At 35.9% G+C, this 21539-nt stretch overlaps 1 protein-coding gene across 2 annotated transcripts; it reads left to right on the forward strand.

Annotated features, from left to right (window-relative positions):
* The first annotated feature begins 14976 nt into the window (after positions 1 to 14976).
* Positions 14977 to 19204, forward strand: LOC145156092 (receptor-like protein 7). 2 transcript variants are annotated; one of them, XM_079075653.1, is made up of 2 exons: positions 14977 to 18206; positions 18889 to 19204. In XM_079075653.1, the coding sequence occupies exon 1, from the start codon at positions 15251 to 15253 to the stop codon at positions 18203 to 18205; it is 2955 nt and encodes a 984-aa protein (XP_078931779.1). In that variant the 5' UTR covers positions 14977 to 15250; the 3' UTR covers position 18206; positions 18889 to 19204. The 2 variants fall into 2 exon arrangements, with proteins under 2 accessions (XP_078931779.1, XP_078931778.1); XM_079075652.1 differs by having other exon boundaries at positions 14978 to 18206; positions 18877 to 19204.
* The last annotated feature ends 2335 nt before the right edge of the window (positions 19205 to 21539 follow it).

Consider the following 21539-nt stretch of genomic DNA (forward strand, 5'->3'; position numbering starts at 1 on the left):
CTCAATGGAATACGCTTTAACAAAAAAAGGTGAACGTTTTGTAAAATAACTATTTTGCCTGGCCCAGCTATAATTTCCAAGAAGTATTCAGACTCTGTTAAATTGGTTTATTGTCTATTAAGGCTAAGGGGAGTGGTAACACTCCTAATATCTTGTCACGTTAGATTTTTAAGTGTCACAACATTTTTTTACCATTTAACACCTAATCTTAGCGTTTGGTAGGAAGTGGTAACACTCCTAGCACTTTATTTTATTTTATGTTTTGATTTTTTTTTTCTAATTAAACAAAATCACTTTATTTAATATACAAATATTTTTTGTTTACAAATATTAAACAAATTTTATTTTTTTAAAACCACAAACAATAAATATTTAAGTGCAGGGTTCTTTTGGTAATTTCAGAAACTTGGTTTGTGAGAGGGTTCTTTTGGTAATTTTTTTTTTCTAATTAAACAAAATCTTCCACCTTTACCCATTTCCCGAGTACACCAGTTGTATTTACCCTGCAATTAACAGTTGAAATTAACAAGACTCCAAGTATATTTAATGATGCACTATTATAGTATTGCTAGCAATATACTTGGATAATGCAAAATAAAAATAAATAAATAAAAAGATAAATTGCAGGTGATACATTTCCTTGTTGGTAAAAAGAGCAAAGTATGATGTCATTTCTTCACATAAAAGACATTGTAATCATAGTTTTTAATTCGGTAAAACATTGCTATATTTTGTAAAATTAAACTTGTAAGTACATTACCATTCTAGGAAAAAATTAAAATACATTGTACAAAAGAGGAAAATACGATGTTATTTCCCACAAACAGTTTTGTCACTATGCTTCTGGGCATTTCTTACCTCTTGCATTAGGCTATCAAAGTACGTTGTTATAAACTAAAGTAGGATGCTATCATATATCGTTTATTGATTAATAGGCATTCACTTTTGGTGTGTTCAGTGGTGTGCCAATCTATATTTATCTTTTAATGATTATTAGGCAAGTGTGATAAATTAAAGTAGGATGTTTTAATAAACAAAGAAACAGAAGTACATCGTTACCTCTTTCATTTAGCCCTAAACATATTAAATGAAAAAAAAAAAGCAACAAACTTTCATTTATTTATTTAACTAACATCCTACTTGCTTTGTTTTAATGTTTAGAGACATTTCATTGTCTATTTCATCTACATATAGGATCTTACACACATAGCACACAAAAACATACACATAGCACAGACACCCAGTATCATACAAACAGACAAACACATACACATCAGTGACTTTTATTTTAAGCTTTTACTATAACATTATAATTTATAAAGTTAAATATAATAACTAACAGTATATTTCTTAGTTTCTTGCATCACTGGGTTTTCATTAACACCTTTATTATAGCATCTTACTTTCATTTCACATGTGACATGCCTACACAAAATTAACCCGTAAGAAACAATGTAATCTGAACGAAGAAGATAATAACTTATTTAATTAAGAAAATCAAAAGTTATGGTGCCTCACCAGATCCTCATTACTTTGAATTTGATAGCCCTGACAGCTACATCGATAAATCTGATATAGTGCTTGTAAAAATACTAACAATAAAACAAAACATAAATATTAATAATATAAAAATTCATTCAAGAAACTTATTACTTACCCATGTTATGTGTTCAAATTCCAAATAATTACCTTTATTAGCGAACATTTAAGTTAGCGCCTATTCCGTGACCAGTTCCATATCTATAATCAAGACCATATGACCATAATGGAACTTGAGCAAGACCATCAAGAGAATGACCTGATGTGATTTTAATTAAAATATATTTAATAATGAAACCAAAATATTGATTTAAAAAATAAAGAAAATGACAGAAAAGAACAGTTTATATAAGTAATGTTTACCTGTTAGGCATTACCCAAAGCAAAGTGACCCTTGAGAACCTTTGTAGTAAATAAATGGATTATCATTTTCTTTTTCATATTCAAAAGTATTGGCAAAGGTAAAATAAAGATTATTGATTATTAGAATCAGAATTAGAAAAAATGGAAAATTGCAGGAAATAGCAACGTACTTTACTCTTTTCACCATTATCGACAATGTACTTTACTGTTTTTACTCATAATGAAAATGCACTTAGATGTTTACATGCTTACATATTTTAATGATAATAGCAAAATTTACCCATAAAAGAATTGTACTTAAAGAGTACGAAGGAATTCACTAATAAGGCTTCAGATTAATTAGTAAGGGGCATCGATACTCTCACAACAAACACAACAATATATCATAGATATAACATATGTTGATAGAAATGGAGATATGCCAGCCATAATGAAAGACAACCCGAAGATTTTAGACGTGTATTACAGGGGACACAAAAGGGTAGAAAGAGGAAATGATGTAAGGGTAGAAAAGGAAAGTGGTTGATAGTTGGTTAGAGAGGGAGACTATGAATAAATAGAGGAATAATTTTGTTTTGTGGGCATAGATGATTTTGGTACTGTAATCGGCTCTTATAGATTTGTTTTTCAGTGAGAGAGGAATTATCCCTGGGTAATCATATGATTGTGGATTTATCTACTATTTTGATTTCATCTCAACTTCATTCTAACATTCTTCTTACAATCCATCTGTTACACTTTTGTTCTTCTATTTACAAATTGCTAATTTCCATCAATGGTCCGACCTTACCTAAGACCTGTTGTTTCTTCTCTTTCTCCAACGGAAACTAGAGCTCAAGTTAACCAGATGGATGCACATGAAGAGCAGATTAAGCAATTACAGAGTGATGTCTTAGGTGCGGTTTGTTTTTTTGAAGCAAAAATCTATGAAGTCTACAGACCACCTCTGCAACCCTCTACGGCAGAAGAGGTGGACTAAACGACTGCAGACTGTAATAAGAAGCGTATTTGTTTTTTTAACATCTGCATGCTGCTGCAGATATTAAAAAACATAAAATAAATTGATTTTATATAACGAAAATAGTTTTTTAAGACCGAAATTTTAATAATGTATGACATTTTAGCAAATATTTATGATATTTCAGCAAAAAAAAAATAATGATATTTCAACAAAAAATAATGATATTTCAGCAAGAAATTATCATTATTCAATATAAAAAAACAAAAAAAAAATCATTTAGCAAGAATAAACAAAAAAAAAAGCGAAAAAACTTGTAAAACAAGAATTCAAAAAAATTTCAACAACATATAATCAAGATATATCAAAATTTTAGCAAGAAAAAAAAGAAAAAGAAGTTGGAAGAGGCAATACAAGTGCTACGCCAAATAGAACACGCGCAAAAGTTTTTTACTCCGAAGACTTCTAAAAACAAACAGCTGCGAGATGAAAAGTGTTGCACGTGCGCCGCGCAACAATAAAAGGCTGAAGATGCTTTTTACAAAAAAAAAAAAAAAAAAACAAACAGCACCTTAGAGATCAATGATATAATGAAAACCCTGGAAGCAGATTGAGTAGAATTGGGGGAATTTAGGAAAATTGTTCTCGCATGGATGAATCAACAAAAGAAATCGATGGGAGCACACTCTGAGAGTTCTGGATATGAAGGAGCGATCCTGGATCCTAGAACTCCTTTGTTCACCGGCGATAAAATGTCTCAGGGAGGTAATCCACAACAACCGATTTTCAAGGAAAATCACACGCCGCCGTTGGGACTGCCGTGGGCGGTAAAAAATATCAAACTCCCTGAGTTTACGGGGTTTGACCCTCAGGGATGGATTCAGAAGGCCAAACTCTATTTCGACATCAATGAAACACCATGTGACCTCCGAGTACGTTTTGAACAATAGAGCATGTGTAACATCCAAAATTCTGGTATGTCTTGAAACCCTAAGAAATAATAAGTTTGCATAATTGGTCCCTTAAGTACGCTGGGCGTACTTACGTGTACGCTTAGCGTACTGCATGTAAAAATGGTCGCGGGGAATTCAGGGTACGCTGGACGTACCTTGAGTTACGCGGGGCGTACGCGCCAGGGACACAAACCCTAATTTTTCCGGACTTGAGGCCTATTTAAACAACCTTAAGTCCCTTGGACTAAACCCTAGAGAGCCTTCACAGCCTTAGAACGTCCATATACTCCTGGGAACCTTGTGAGATCATTCTTAGACCTTAAAGGGTGCTTTTGTGGCCTTTTGTGTGTGTATTTCAAGAAGAAGGGGTGGTCAAGCAAGCTTGGATTAAGAGGGTGCTTCAAGATCCTGCACCAAGAACATCTTGCAAAGCTTCTGGAGGTAAAAAGCTTGCATCTTTCCTTTCTAATCTTTAGATCTAGCTAGGGTTTTGGTGGTTTGTCCCTTTATGAGCTTTAGACCTCTTTTGCTGAGTTAAGCCTTCCCTTTTGGATATAAAAGTCAGATCTGAGGTCCCCTGGTCATTTAGGAGTATAAAAATGGAAGCTTGATGAGAGTTGTGACCTCATGCTAGGGTAAAAGACTTTAAAAAGGTCTTAATGGAGTGGTTGGGAGTGTATGAGACATGCAAGGGCATAAAGTTGCCAACTTTATGCCTTGGGACATCTTTTCAATCTTAGATCTAGCTTCTGGACGTGAGAGATTCGAGCATTAAGCACTTAATGGGAAAAGTGCTTAATACGACTGTACGCTGAGCGTAAAAGTCGGTACGCAGTGCGTAGTCACTAGACCCTCAGTACGCTGCGCGTACCAGGGAGGTACGCTGGGCGTACGCAACTCAGTTGGGCCCTAACCTGTTTTGGGCCTTTGGGCCTCTTTTGGGCTGATAGGCTCGATTGGGCTCTGTAAGATTGAGGTATTTTCATCTGGTGGGGTCAAGGGCTTAGTGATCGGGCCTTATTGGGCCAAGGGGCCCATTAAGGATATTGGACTTGGACTTTGGGGCCCAATTTGCAAGAAAGGGGTAATTGGGCCTTGGGGGTAGAGTTTGAAGGTTGGGCCTTTCCTTGGATAATTTAGGGTCTTATCATTGATTATATTATTGTTATATTTCAGCTTGATAGGGTGCGGATTATTGGGAAGACAGTAATTGTATTTATTGGACGGAGGTGAGTTTTCTCACCATACCTATGGGTCTAAGGCACCAAGGCCGGCCCATTATGTGATTATGTTATATGTGCTAGTCTTTCTGTGATTTGATATGATATGTGATTATGTGTTTTGCATGAAAGACCCCGGGGGGAGCCCGTGGCATTGGATGTAAGACCATGTGGGGTAGCCCATGGCAGTCCTAGGTAAAGACCATGTGGGGTAGCCCATGGCATTGGATGTAAGACCATGTGGGGGAGCCCATGACAGTCCTAGGTAAAGACCATGTGGGGTAGCCCATGACATTATTACAGGTTTTATGTATGCATGGCTTATGGGATATGTGTGTAGCTTTTATAGCTAACAGGATATGTGCTATATGTGTAGCTCTTATAGCTAACAGGATATATGATACGTGTGTAGCTTTTATAGCTATCAGGGTATGTGTATGTGAATGTGTGTGGTATGCTCTGGGAAACTCACTAAGCATTTCGCTTACAGGTTGTTGATTTGTTTCAGGTACTTCTGAGCCTAAGGGCAAGGGCAAGGCGTGATGACGTGACATGCACTCTATCTCTCTTTTGACGTGTGGGGACCCTCTGATGTTTTTTTTAAAAAAAAGAGAAAACAATGATGTGATGAATGTTGAATTGAAAATAAATGTTTTGGAGGTTATGGTTTATGAAATTGACCTGGGTTTTAAAATATAATGAAAATTTTTCTTTGTAAAATTTGGGACGTTACAGCATGAGTGAAGTTGCTCAACATTGGTTTACATCCCTACTCCAAGTTCACGAGTTGTTTACATGGGATCAACTTCAAGAAGAATTGATGCAATGTTTTAGCGGTTTGGAGATACAAAAACCTTATTAGCAATTAGCGACGATTCATCAGGGGGAATCGATTCATGATTACATCGATGATTTTAGTATTTACTCTCTCTCCTTCCGAAACTTGTGAATTACAATCCAATCCACTTTTACTTCACCCAAATCCTCCATTCCTACTGTAACTCCAACTGAAAGATCAATCCCTGTCATCAACTTTGAAGATTTTGTGGAGAAAGATTGGTCATTTCTTGATGCTGATGATATATCTTCCAACTAGGTTTACAAACAAAACACCGACCCCGGTATATATTTTGGGAAAGTTTATGAGGATTCAAAGCTTCTAATTTCAACAGGATCAGAAGGGTTTGTTGATGGAGTGATTGATACACATTCTTGCAAACAATTGCTTGTTGTTCATGACTCTTTATTTGTATTATCTTGCATTAAATAAAAATATGACAAAGTTAAATATTGGCAAGGAGAACTGATTTTGTCCCTGAAAAATGGGCGCCTTTTGATGTTGTGTTCCTCTGCTTCCTTCCTGCATTGCCATTTGAACTCAATCAAATCTTTGAAGCACTATCCAAGGTTTTCTCACCTAGTATGTTTCATATTTTACTAAAATCATATTACTTTATCATGAATTTTATTAGTATTTTATTGTTTTTTAAGGTGTGGGAATTGTGATTAGTCATCCAAAAGGAAGAGAGATGCTTAAACTGGAGAAAGTGGAGTACTCTGATCTTGTGGTGTCGGATTTTCCTGATAAAGTGATGTTAGAAAGTGTTTCATCTCATCACTCGTTTATAATGGTGGAACTCATTGATGAGCTGGGGTTTTATCTTGTTGTATTAACACACAAAAGTTAATTCAGGTAAATTGTTTTAGTTGTGTTTAATAGGTCACTAAACTATTTTTGACTTTATGAAATTTGACCAAAATTTTGCTAGAAGAGGTTATTGGAAGTTGGAATTTGGTTCTACATGATTAAAAAGCTTAATCAGTATGTGTATATTCCATCCATTACAAAAATTATATGCATATTTGAGTTTGATATGAGCTTTAGCTATGATTCAATGCCTAAAATCATGGATCGCGATATGGTGTTAGACATTGTCCATAAGTAATATTTTGACCCTAATTTTTCTGGGTGTAAAGAAATCTTTTATGGGATAATCCAAACAAAACATAACTCTAGTTCAAGCAAGAAACTCTTTAGCAAAATAAGTTAGCTTATAAGCTAGTTTATAAGTTAACTGATTGTAATTTTACTTTTGGTAAACAACATAAGTAGCTTATCATTGCTCATAAGTCATAACTCATAAGCTAGCTTGAGATGTCTTATTGATAGGCTTGCTCATAAGCTAAAAACTAGCTTTTCAGCAAGTGCGTCAACCAAGACCTAATACTTGCAAGGGTTTCTTTTTTGTTTTTTTTTTCTAAAATTTAAGGATGAAAAATGATTAAACATCATAAATGACGATTATGTGGCCTTTGACAAAAAATTGGTGAATGACAATTGGTGTTAGTACTTGCGCCAAAGTCTTAGTAGCAGCGACCCTTTAAGATGGGGCACTCTCCATTCGTTGTGACCGATATCAAATTAGCTTAAACGAGTGGGCAATTTGGACCTCGTGACTCATATTTGAGCATTCTTAAATTCTCTTAGGTACTAGTGTGAAAATAAATTACCTAAAATGTTTGATGACACTAAAAGTAACAACATATCCCATAACCCTATGTTAATAGGGTAGAGGGGGGGGGGGATGTAGATGACATCTCCACCTGAAATAGATGACCCATACCTCCACCCAAGAGGGAGTAAAACAAAAAATGTGTTTTCACTATGACCTCTTGTATAAGAAAAACATGTACCTACAATGAAAAGCAATAGTAGAATATAATGCAATGATACAATGCAATGCAAAGAGTAAGTAGGTACAAACACCAAGTAAATGCATGAAACTAAAACTGATACAAACAATACGAATCTCAATCTTTGATAATTTTGTCATCATCCAATTGTTTTCGAATAGGCCCATTCAACGATGTAAAATCTCCCAATGTGATAAAAGAATCAATCAAAAAGAACCCCCTAATTCCAATTAAGAGTTCGTTGGGCCCGTTAGGAACAGGTTTTCCAATTTATAATTTTGATTTAATATCCCGTTTAATAACCCATAATCAGATCTTGGTAACTAACTATTTGCAACTTGACAATTTCAAACAAAGTTTTCAAATACTTAAATATTATTTACCGGATGAAAATGGTCAAATTTATAATCCTTATTCATGCAGTAACATCAAGAAGTAATAGAATTGGAAAGGGAGAGATAATAGAGAGATAATAGTAAATATCAGGCTAAAGGCACCCTCTTATTAGAAAAAAAGAATAAGGACATAGGATACTTATTTAACGTGGCTTTTACACCATCTGATATGAAGTCATTTTCTAAGAAAGTACTGACTTCTTCATGTCTAACTTTACATCATCTTCCCATTTCATTCTAGAGTGTCCTCCCCCCCCCCTTGTATTACTGGTCAATAGAGTTAGCAATAGTCTTCTTTTCACATGCTCATTCCACCAAAATCTTCCTTGCATCAATTTATCAATGATTGAAGCCACTTCCTGAGATTTTTTATTGTATCACTCGTAATTCTATAGCAATATTCCATCCCATATCCACTGCAACATTCTTGTTTCTGCAACCTGCTCTTCCTCTTATACTATTTCTTATTTGGCCTATATATGGATTCCTATAACATGGTTGGCCTAACTACTATCTTGCAAAACTTTCCTTAGGTTAGGTTGCAATAGCACCTTGTTTCACAAAACACTCGTAACCGCCCTCTACTTTAGCTAACCTGACTTTATGCGGCGAGTAACCTCTACCTCAACACTCCCTTTCTTATGGATCAAAGACCCTACTTACTTGAAACTCTCCTTTGGGTATAAGTGTAACGTCCCAAAAATAAGACCAAAAATTTTCAAATTTAAATTAACTAAAAAGATTATCCTAAATCATCATAATCAACCATAGTAAAATAAAGTATGTCTAATACATCAAGAAATATCAGAGTAATCATAAATACGGAACGAGGTGGTGTGTGCACTGCAATCATCCCGGGTTTGTAACATCCCAAAAATCACGACCAAAAATTTCTTTTAAAAATATTACTAACCATAGCATTATATCATTTCAAACATACTAAAAAGGATTCTATGACAAATCAGAGTATTTTTTCCAAAACACTTATTCATTTCATCAGAGTAAACATCCCAGGCTAAACTTCTTGGTGTGTGCCATGCGATCATCCCGAGCTCTTCATTCCGCTATCAGAAACACCTAAAACCAAAACTGAAAACCGTAAGCACGAAGCTTAGTGAGTTCCCCAACCTACCACATACCATACATATCTACTAATCCAAACATGCCATACATAATCCTGAGCACATACCCACATACTGGGCCCCCGCCCGCTGTATTGGGCCTCGCCCGTCATCGGACCCCGTCCGTCATCAGGCCCCGCCTGGCATCAGGTCCACCTAGCATCGAGCCCCGCTCGGTATACATATATGTTTCCCTTAGGCCCCGCTTGTCCCTGGGCCTCGCCCTCCATACACATACATACGATCAAATAACATACTAGAACATGCATAAACATACCCTGATCTAAGGCCTCGCCTAACTTGGGCCCCGCCCCTGGTCTGCTACTGAAGTAGTGGAACCCCGTCCATACTCCTACTAGTAGTGAGATACGGGCCCCCGCCCACCCTCACATCCTCCCTATCACGGGCCTCACCCCTGCTCTGCTAATATCGAGATATGGAACCCCATCCATACTCAGCTAGTGATGAGATACGGGACCTCGCCCACACTCACCTCCCCAACAGGCGCATACAAGTATCACGAAGACAACAAGTATAATCTACATACTACATAAGAATCTTCCTCGGGTTTACCCCGACATCGGACCCCCGGTCCGGAGACATACTATTATCTAACATACTTCAGGCTTACCCCGACATCGAACCCTCGGTCCGGAACCTATCATACCGACATATGCAAGAATCACAAAGACCTCTAGCATCCTAACATTCCTCGGGCCTTGCCCGGCATCGGGTCGTAACCCGGAACATATATCAACAGGTGCCTAGGGCTAACCCCCGGGTCTTCCTTCTATACGCAAGCATAAGCATAAACATAAACATAACATAATGGGCCGGCATTGTGGCCGTAGACCCATGCACACAGTGAGGAGATTCACCTCGCACTGCTGAAGACTTGCTGAACACTTCTGACTACTAACCTGCGCTTCTGAACCGCTGACCCTTCGGCTTCCAGTACTATCAATATCCAAACAACATTTAGACCATAATAATCCAAAAGTCAACCCTGGTCAAACTTGGTCAAAGTCAACGGTCAAAGTCAACCTCCAGTTGACTTGACTCGCCGAGTTGTTCTACCAACTCGTCGAGTCCATACTCCTCCAATCCCAAAACAACCCCGACTCCACTCGTCGAGTCTGGCAAGAACTCGACGGGTTCTCCTTCAACCATACAATCGGGACCATCTTCAACCGAATCACCGAGTTCATCCTTGAACTCGTCGAGTTCATCATCCACATATGAATGTGTCTAGACCATAACTCGCCGAGTTGTATGAACAACTCGTCGAGTCCATCTTCATAGCTAATGAGATTGCCTTGGACTCGCCGAGTTCCTCCTTGAACTCGTCGAGTACAATGAACTTCATGACCACTATGGACTCAGACCGGCTGAGTCCCTTTCCAAAATCAACTCACACCCTTAACAGAAGGGTTTTGGGGCAAGAACTGGCATGACTCGCCAAGTCCCACAATTGATTCACCGAGTCTCTCTATATCCAACACTATTCAAACGATTTCTGACAAGCTCAAGGCATCCAAGACCCGGATCTAGCCTCCTAGGGTCGGGATATCACACAAAGCTGCTACCTTTGCACCCATGCATGGCCCTTTTTGCTCAAAAGTCCATAATAACCACTTAATCTTCGCATGGGGAGGTATAATGGCGTAGAGCTTCCACCTTTATGCCTTTACTACTCTGAACACCTCTAAATCTGGAAGGATCTAGCTTGGGGACGTCCAAATCCCACAAGACATCGTTCTTGGTCCATGACTCCATAAAAGGGACATAAATAGATCTAACAAACTAGAAGTCAAGGAAGGAACTTGATTACCAAAATGAGCAGCAAATGGAGTGAATATTTTGGATCTACTCCTTCCTCCTTGAACCTCCAACCTTCTTCTTGTTCTTCAAAGCTTCAAAATGCTTCAAAACTCACAAAATGGCTCACAAACTCAAGGGAGGCTCTAGGGTTTCGTTCTGAACTTGAGAGAGTATCAAGGGGGCTGGTGAAGGGCTATAATGTTCCTTAAATAGGGTACAAGTCCCGTATTTAGGGTTTTCCCAAAACCTGGCCAACTCGTCGAGTCAGTCTTCTGACTCGTCGAGTAGGTTACTAAACCCGCGACCAAATCGCGCTCCTACTCGTCGAGTCACCCATATACTCGACGAGTCACTTCCTCAAATTGAGGTTTTCTTCTCTTTTCCGGCCTTCTGGTTTCAGGGTGTTACAACTCTCCCCCACTTAAACTAGACTTCGTCCTCGAAATCCACCACGGTCCACTACCTTACCATCCACTTACCACTTTACCGCTAGTTACACTCTTCGTCCATCCGATCCAATCCTTGAAAATGTCATCTTCAGAATAATCCGATCATTACTACCTTCGAGTACAACACTTTTACCCAACCGGTAACCCTACCGGTACTCCCAGTACACCTTCATTGATACACCAGGGGTTCACCCCCTTTTCCCTGCATTGTCACTGGCCTTTCCAAGGCAGCTTTCCACAAGCAACAAACCCTTCCAATCCCCATCAAGGACAGATCCTCTGCTGCAACTGCAATCCCGGCCACTCCCAGCGTCGGCCATCTTACTAATACTCATGGAATAACCCCACAACGATGCTCCAATACTGAAAACTCCACTCAGCGTGAGAATTCACCACTCTAAGGAAAAACTGATGAACCATTCAATAAGTTGATTTGTGAATCTTTAATACTATTTATGAAGAAAACAGACACATGCTATCAAAGAAATTGGCGTGATGTTTACATCCACGTTCCATGTAGTCTATTGCTGTAAAGACTTTGAAGTCTTCCACTAGCACGTGTCTGTATTAGAATTAATATTTTTAGGCTGTTTTACCGTTTCCATTATGGATTTTGACCTCAAAAAGGACTTTTCTGTTTTTAATGCCTATATTATAGTTTTGGGGTGCTTTACATCCCTCAAGTAGAATACCCTTTAATAAAGAAAACGTTAATCTTTTGTAAAATAACTATTTTGCCAATTCACGGACCAACTATAATTTCCAAGAAGTATTTAAACTCTGCTAAATTGATTTGAATTGTTTATTAATTTTTTTAGAGAAAGAGATGGTAATTCTGAGAAGCAATGTTTCTTCATCTGCAACAATCATCGAAGACCTCCTCATATTGAGTAACATCAAGAAAGGAATCATACAGAAAACCCTGCAAACGAGCACTTCACACATCTTGCATAGAATGCAAGATTCATCATAAATTGTATTTTAACATTGCAAATCAATATAAGTATGTCAGTGTTTCTTGCATTTAACCCTTAGAAATATATATGAGCCTTTTTGTTCGTATGTATCACATTTTAACAACAATTGTTGATTTATGTATCTGGTGGCAGGTCTAGATTCATATGTCGTAGGACTGTCCAAAATTTTTATGATAGGGCTATATGCACAACTGTATGTACTACTCATTTCCTCACTTAAATAGAATATACACTATACAATATTTTGGCATTTTTATTGTTTAATGTGATGAAAAAACTTTCATGTTAACTGTAATTTCTTATTGCTGATTTGTTAGTTTTTCCTCATCTTCATACCTTCTTTATAAAATGCATGCGCCTACCATAAAAAGTTTAGTTTTGATTTTTGTCCTTGTATTCAAATATGGAGCAACTATTATAGGTGACCTGATTTCATCAATTCATGTTTTCCGTGTTCTTGATTTTCAATTTCATCCTTGATTCTTCAATTTCATCTATCACTTGCTTAAATTGATTAATGAATGTGAATCTAGTCAATGAATGAATCATTTGGATTGTTGAAAAACAATGTATAGAGCAGCAGGGTAAAATGATCATTTTTCATCGGTAAACACATTCAGTTAGATGTACAATCAAACAACAGTCTTACTCAGTCATGATTTCTTACCCCCTTACCAAGTCAGCACTTTCTCAGTCAGCAACTATCAAATGGGACCTTATTGAAATTGTGACCTATTAAAATCGTTTGTTGCTGCCTTACTGGTTACTGAAATCATGTGTTATTGTGCCAGAACCGTGACTTAAAATCGGAGGACTTATTGAAATCATGCCTTACTGAAATCATGTGTTATTGAAATCTACTCCAATCGTGTGTCATTTCTCATGCATGTTTGCAATAGTAGACATTGTTTTGTTTTGGAAACGTTATTTATTAAGCTATAAAGTGAATAGTGATTCACGTTATATGTGAAATGCATAATTATAGCATAATCTTAATATTGTAAATAGGTCGGATAAAATGGTTGAAAATCCTTTTATCCGGTGGATAAGGGTATGAGTTTAATTATTATACATGTTTCATCCATGACCAATAATATACAACTCAAATTGACTTATTTTCATGTCAACTAATTAAAATTATCACCAATTATACTTGACCAATACAATGATTTATGAGTTGAATTGCATTTAAAAAGAAAATTCACATGAACTATTAAAAACCATGATTTGTGATTTTAAAATATATCAAACAAAAAAACAGATGAACCAATTAATACGTCGATTTCTGATTTTAAAAAGTATCTAAGAAGATAACAGATGGACTATCAAAAAAGTTGGCTTGATGTTTACCTCCATGTTCGTGATTGTCTATTGTTGTCGTTCATATTTGAATTGATGTATTTTAGGTTTCCACTACTCTGCTTTTTTTAAAGTTGTGGATTTGGCCCGAAAAGAACATTTATGTTTTTAGTCCCTAAAATAAAGTTTTGCAACACTTTTCATCCTTCAAGTGGAATAAAAAAAGCAATGGTTTGTAAAATAACTATTTTGCTCTTATTTTAAACTGTTTACTAATTTACGACCAAACATCACTTAGTCAATTAGTCAAATATGACCTAAATATATAACTTGCAGAAATTACAAGTATAAAAGATAAAGGTGATAATGAAATTAATATGTGAAAAATAAAAACAAAGTTAAATGGTGAAGACCAAAGGGCGACCCAAGACTTTCAGGCAACTCGTCCTTTGAGCAATACCATGGTGGAAACTCAACTATCCCATCCCAGGTTTCACGAACTATAGCCAATTCCAAATCTCTATATAATTCATTGAACTTCTTACAATGTCTTAAGAGAACTAAAATTTTGATTTTTGGAAGAAATTTGCTCAATATAACGAAGATGCATAGACTACACATATAATCATATCAAATGTTAATGAGTAAATAAATAAAGTTAAATTAAATCTTTTCTAAAAACATTACATATCTTCTTAGATCTTGGATGATACTATTTTTATTAATAAATGTTTATGAAAAAACTTAAATATCAATATGTTGCGCCAGCTAAGTAACAAATTAAAATAAGTCAATTTCCAGTACTATACTCGAAATGGATCATAATGACCCGTCAATCTTTTATGTCCTTTATTTGAAAGTTTTTAATAATTAATATATTAAATATGTTCATCAAATTTATATTATTAAAATAATAATCCATTTTTTTTATATTAAAAAGTTTAAGATATTACAAGAATCTAAATGCACTTCAAACGACTTTCTACTATATTTGTTTGACAATTTTCATCTTATTGTTTTTTTATTGGACATATTTCACCCATTACTGATAAATTATACCCTAAATCCACTCATTTTCATAACAAATAATTGAAACTACCATCAAAGACATTGAGTTAGTGATTTTAAATAAATATCCAAGAAGAAAACATATGAACTATTAAAGTTTTTTTTTTTTTTTTTCTAATTACTATAGTTAGTCTGTTTTTTATTTTTTAAATATCAGTCTTTTTTCCTTTTTGCTCTATTAGTTGCTTTTTCAGCTATATCTTTTAATGTTCCCATTTATTTTTTAAATCTCAGTCTTTTCTCCTTTGGCTATATTAGTTGCTTTTTCAGCTGTATCTTTTAATGTTCCCATTAACCGTCACTGTTAAACTTGCTAATGGCCTAGCTATTGGCTTATATATAATGAGGATTGCATGTCGACAATAAACTATTTGAAAATAAAACCCCTTTTTCATGGCTACATACATGAATCATTTCAAGTTCTTGCAAACTATCTCCTTTGTGTATGTGTTGGTGACAGTGAAGAATGTGACTGGATCATCAGTAAGCCATGATGAAGAATGCTCAGCCTTGTTTCAGTTTAAGCAAACCATAATTCACCAAGATAATGTGGCTTGTGCTGCTCTTGGGTCTCAAGCGTTCTACTCTTGGAATCCTAGTTTTGATTGTTGTTCGTGGGAGGGGGTAACATGCAGCAATGACCATGATCAGTATGGTCATGTGATCGGTCTTGACTTGAGCAAGAGGTCTCTTTGTGGGCATATCAACTCCAACAGCACCCTCTTCAACCTTGTTCATCTTCAGACACTCAATCTTTCCATGAATGACTTTCGTGAATCTCAAATCCCTTCTGAGATTGCTCGTCTAAAGCAATTAAGAAGCCTCGATCTCTCTGAATCTGGATTTAGTGGCCAAATCCCAAATGAAATCTCACAGTTGATGCACTTGTCTTCTTTAGATCTGTCATGGAATTCACTAAAGCTTCACAGTCGTAGCCTCAAGAATCTAGTGCAAAACTTAACAGGACTTGAAATGCTCCATGTCTCGGGGGTCGACATTAGTTCTTCTGTACCTCACTTCTTGGCCAACTTTTCTTCTTTGAGGTCAATCAAGCTGAGAAATTGTTTGCTTAAGAATGATTTCCCTGCAGCCATATTTGAGCTGCCAAAGTTGCAAGTTCTTAATTTGGCAGACAACATCAACCTCACAGGTTCCTTTCCCGAATTTCAAATGAACAGCTTACTTGAAGAAGTGATACTATTTTCCACAGGTTTCTTTGGGATTATACCAGAATCCATAAGCTACCTCAAACATTTAACAGTCTTATCCCTTACTGAATGCTCTTTCTCGGGGCCCATTCCAGGTTCACTCTCTAACTTGACGCAACTCACTGTCTTGGCTCTTGGTCACAATAAGTTCACAGGCTCAGTTCCTTCACTGGATAGTCTTTTAAAACTCGATGTTTTGGAACTTAATGGTAACAGATTCGAGAAAGGACGCTTTCCAAATTGGCTTGGAAAGCTTACTAAACTTAGTGCACTCTTTTTGTGTGAGATGAACATAAACGATGAAATCCCACCCTTTCTTGCCAACCTAACCAAACTTAGTATCATAGAAATGTGGAAAAATTCTCTTATTGGTCGTATACCATCATGGTTGTTCAACTCCACCCAACTAACAGATTTAGATCTTACGGCTAATCAATTGCAAGGACCAATTCCAAACACATTTTCTAATTTCAAAAGTCTTCAGTCTCTTAACCTAGCCATAAACAATTTCAGTGGTAGGGTAGAACTCGACATGTTCCTAGGACTCAACAAACTTCAATCATTGTCCTTAGGTTATAACCAGATATCATTAGTACCCACCAACAACTACACCAGTACCACTTTACCAGAATTGAATCGGTTATTCCTGTCGTCATGCAACTTGAAAGAATTTCCTGCCTTTTTGCGCTTCCAAAATAAAATGGATACCTTACTTCTTGACCAAAACAACATTCATGGCCTGGTACCGGTGTGGATCTGGAACAACAGCAGAGAAACATTAGAGTTGATTAACCTTTCATTCAACTCCATCACTGGCTTTGATCAGCACCCTCATTTTCTCCCATGGACAAATTTAGAAGTAATTTATCTCAATAATAATCAGCTACAAGGACAACTACCAATTCCACCACAATCCACAGTTATATATTTTGTCTCGCATAATAATCTGACAGGAGAAATACCACCATCGATATGTGAATTGAAATCCCTTCAAGTTTTAGATTTGTCTTTTAACAACATGAGCGGAACGCTTCCTTCATGTTTGGGTATCTTATGCAATTCGCTGATGGCTTTGAAGCTGAGAAGAAATAACTTCCACGGCAATATGATGAATGCTTTTTTGACCGGAGGCCCGTTGACAAAACTTGATTTAAGCGAAAATAGATTTACAGGTCAGCTGCCAAGATCATTGACAAATTGTACCAATTTAGAGATTCTCTCTCTTGAAGATAACTCTTTTCATGACACCTTTCCTTCATGGCTGGGAACTCTTTCCAACCTGCAAGTTCTGGTTTTGCGCTCCAACAAACTTTATGGTCCAATTCAAGGTTCCACAGCTGTTTCCTTACAGTTCCCTAAGTTACGGATCATAGACCTCTCTAACAACAATTTCAGTGGTCAATTGCACCAAAACTATTTCCAAACATGGCATGCCATGAGGTCCGCCAATCTTGGTATATCATCTGTTATGAAATCAAATATATCCTCCAAAAACGTCAATACAAATTTGACATACTCGGTGACATTAATACACAAAGGTGTCAGAACAGAGTACTATCGTATTTTAACCATAGATATGTCCATTGATCTCTCTTGTAACCACTTTGAAGGAGAAATCCCGCAATCACTACAAGATCTTCGAGGGCTTCAAGCACTCAATCTTTCCAACAATAATTTTACTGGACATGTCTTGCCAACTTTGGGGAATCTAGAGAATCTTGAAGCTTTGGATCTCTCTCGAAACAAGCTATCCGGGGAAATTCCTCAACAATTGGTGCAACTCGGCTACCTTTCCATCTTCAATGTGTCATTCAACCATCTTGATGGTCACATTCCTCAAGGGAAACAATTCGATACATTTGAGAACGATTCCTACGAGGGGAATCCCCGATTGTGCGGACAACCTTTATCCAAGAAATGTCAATATTCAAAGGTGTCAACGCTTCCACCAACAAGCAATGTGTCTGAATCTCTACTCCCAAGTGAAAGAATTGACTGGATCATCATATTATGTGGAGTTGGAAGTGGGTTGGCAGTTGGGATTGTTATTGGGAGCATTTTGTATACAAGGTATAGTGATCGGTTCACAAAGAGGATGGACAGATGGGTAAGGCCACTTCGTAACACAAGGAGAAACTAAGGTACAATGATTCATTAAATAATTTGTAACAAAATTTCAAGATAAAAAATTGTTATGTTTATGTAGTCTCTACCAATTTGAAAACTATTTCCGTGTGTCATTCAAAAAAATGTTCATATGTCATCCAAAAAAGTATAATGCTTTTTATTTTTAAATAAAATAATTTTTATTTTAACTTTGATATGTTACATGTCAAGTCCAGTAGTTATGTGATGTCATTCTATGTTCTGAGCATAATATTCTCTTAGAGGGTGTTTGGAGGGTGTTTGGATAGGGAAAAAAGAGGGTGCTTATTCCTTATTGCTTATTCCCACCACAATAAGCTAAGTTTAAGTGTTTGGATAGGAATCCTTAAAAATCAGCTTATTATGGTAGGAATAAGCTAAATAAGCTGATTTTAATAAGCATCCCCTCATTTGCTTATTGCTTATTCCAACCACAAACACTTTTGCAAAAACTGTTTATTCCCACCGCAATAAGCTAATAAGCTATAAACTAATTTATCCAAACACCCCGTTATAATATAGTACATGACTAAAGTACTAACTTGTATGTAATCAATATTATAACCATGTTTTTATATGTTCATTTTATATTGCCGATTCGATATTTTCAGTTGATAGAAAACCATAAACTTTGCATCATTGAATTTAACTTAGCATGTATCTTAGGAGGTGTCATAGCTTGAAGTTCAGAGGGTAAAGAGAAGGTGTACAAGACTTTCAAGGGATTTCAATTTGTTTTACCAGTATGTGTGTAATACGTTTAAGATTGTGTTCATTTAGTTGGATTTCTTTGAGTAGACTTTCATCGTAAGATCTTTTATGTATCATATAGTATCACTTTCAGTGTTTAAGTTTATCGTTTATGGTGGCATGATCATAGACTCTTATGTAAGCTATTGGTAAGTAGTCACAACCTCATATTTTGGGTTGTCATACTATGAGATTCATACATATTAAATATTTTCAAATAAAACAAGTGAATGCCATTGTTAGTACAAAAATAAATTACTACGAAATAGGTTATAAGACCCGGATCATATTTGATGCAAAGAATAGTTTTTATGTATATTTTTACACTTACAAATGCAGCTGATATTGCCATGTAAATACATACATCCTTCGCATCAGACTTGGTGAATCTGAGAAAATCAGAAAATGAAACTTTGAGATATTGGAAACTTTAACACCAGCTCAAAAACTTACATAAATTTTCAATGCAGAAATACACACAACCAAAAAAGTAAATATAAAAAATAATACATTATGAAAACCGTAGGAGTAAATTAGCTACATTGAAAATATATATGGTGTCTTAATTCCTTTTCATCATACAACACATTCAAGTGGTCCACTTATTCTCTAATCCACCATATAAACAATGTATATGGAATCATAGAGATGGAATGGAGTATGAATTCAAAGAATATAAACTATAGTAGTTAAGGTATCTAATAGTCATACTTCTGAACACATTCTCATAATTATCACCTGTCTTTTATGAGAGTGGAAGAAAAAATCATAAAGTCGCTTTGGTGGGTTAATGTTACTGTGGCACAAAATCTCTTACCAAGCTCTCACAATTTAACAGTCGAATGGTTAAATTTAACGATCCAGAGACCAAAATAGTGATTTACTGAAAGAAACATTTTGGGAACAAAATCGTAAAAAGTGCTTCAGAGACCAAAATTGTGATTTACTAGAATTGGGAACTTGTCATTTCATTCCCAAAATGAGGTCGCAACTCCCTAAACGAAGCGGTAGAAACTCTTCAATTATGTCAATTTCCTGTATTAGATGAATGAGGTTGGACACTTATCCGTATCAATCTCAAAGATCACTTAGTTGGGCTCTTGAGGGGCTGTTTGGACCTTTTGTTATACACATAGTGTATTGGGGTTTATCGGTAAAGCCTCTAAAATCTGCAATTTTTGCTTAAACATGATTCAAAACTTTCCAAGATATAATCTTTATTAAGGGGGTCACATTGAAAGTTATATTTACGGAAAAGAGGAGGGGTAAAAAAGTAAATTTAGTTTGGAGTTTTAATGGTTACAAACAAAGTGAGCTTGCATCTCACAAGTTCAAATGGTGATCCTGTTAAGCATGCTTGAAGAAAATAGATGTTCAAATACATATAATCAACTCATAAATCAGGTAAAGTAAGATGGAATGAGAATACCTTAATTGCCTCAGGTATTTGCCATAACTTACCGTGTTTTTAATAAGTGGAAACTTTATGCTCTCTGATTTGACTTGATTCCAGTTTTGTCTTTCCTCTTACCATGGATTCAAGTGCAGATATTTTCCATAACTTACCGTGTTTTTAATCACTACAATCATAACCAATTCTACATGAACTAAAAGAATGAACAATTACTGAATTGAGATAACAAATATTTAAAACAGCAATGGAATCCATCCAATAAACTAATATGAAATTTGGTTGTAGAACCATGAAGTGGATTTAGTTTCCACCGTCTCTACCCTTTTGTGAATTTCAATTTTCAATCCATAAGGCTGCTCAATCGGAGCCTTATACTCTATATACTTGTCCTATTCTTCTGTCGTCAATTCTTCATGAGAGGAGAGCTGGTGGTAGGGTTGCGGTTATGCTCTGTAAGCAAATTGTGGCTGTGTGGAACAAAGAAGATGATAAAAAAGTTAATCCATGACTTTTAAGGTAAAATGTTGGAAAACAGTGTCTTGTTTGTAATTCGCCTGAAACATAACACGAAAAAGAGTTTTTTTCTTATGTCTTAGATAATGTATTTTTATTGATAAATATATCTAGAATAATTTGCAAAATCTGCGGGTTACAAGTTAAAATGACTTGATTTTTAGTACACGTAGAAAGAGGTCACATTGATTCGCCAATGCTTAAACCGTATAAAATCCATTTTTTTGGAAGAAATATGTTCGATGAAGTGCATCTGCTACTCCACAACTCTAAGAAAAAGCTGATGAACCATTCTATACGTTGATTTGTGAATTTTAAATACTATTTTACGAAGAAAACAGACGCATTATCAAAGAAATTTGTTCAATGAAGTGCATATGCTACTCCACCACTCTTAAGGAAAAACTGATGAACCATTCAATACATTCATTTGTGAATTTTTAATATATTTATGAAGAAAACAGATGCATGCTATCAAAGATATTGGCGTGATGTTTACATCCACATTCCATGTTGTCTATTGCAGTAAGACTTTGAAGTCTTCCACTAGCACTTGTCTGTATCTGAATTAATAATTTTATGCTATTTTACAGTTTCCATTATGGATTTCGACCCCAAAAAGGACTTTTCTGTTTTTAATGCCTATAATATA

This window comes from Lactuca virosa, chromosome 1 (assembly GCF_052849685.1).
Source record: "Lactuca virosa cultivar CGN04683 chromosome 1, Lactuca_virosa_CGN04683_v6, whole genome shotgun sequence".
In the NCBI taxonomy this organism is placed as follows: Eukaryota; Viridiplantae; Streptophyta; class Magnoliopsida; order Asterales; family Asteraceae; genus Lactuca; species Lactuca virosa.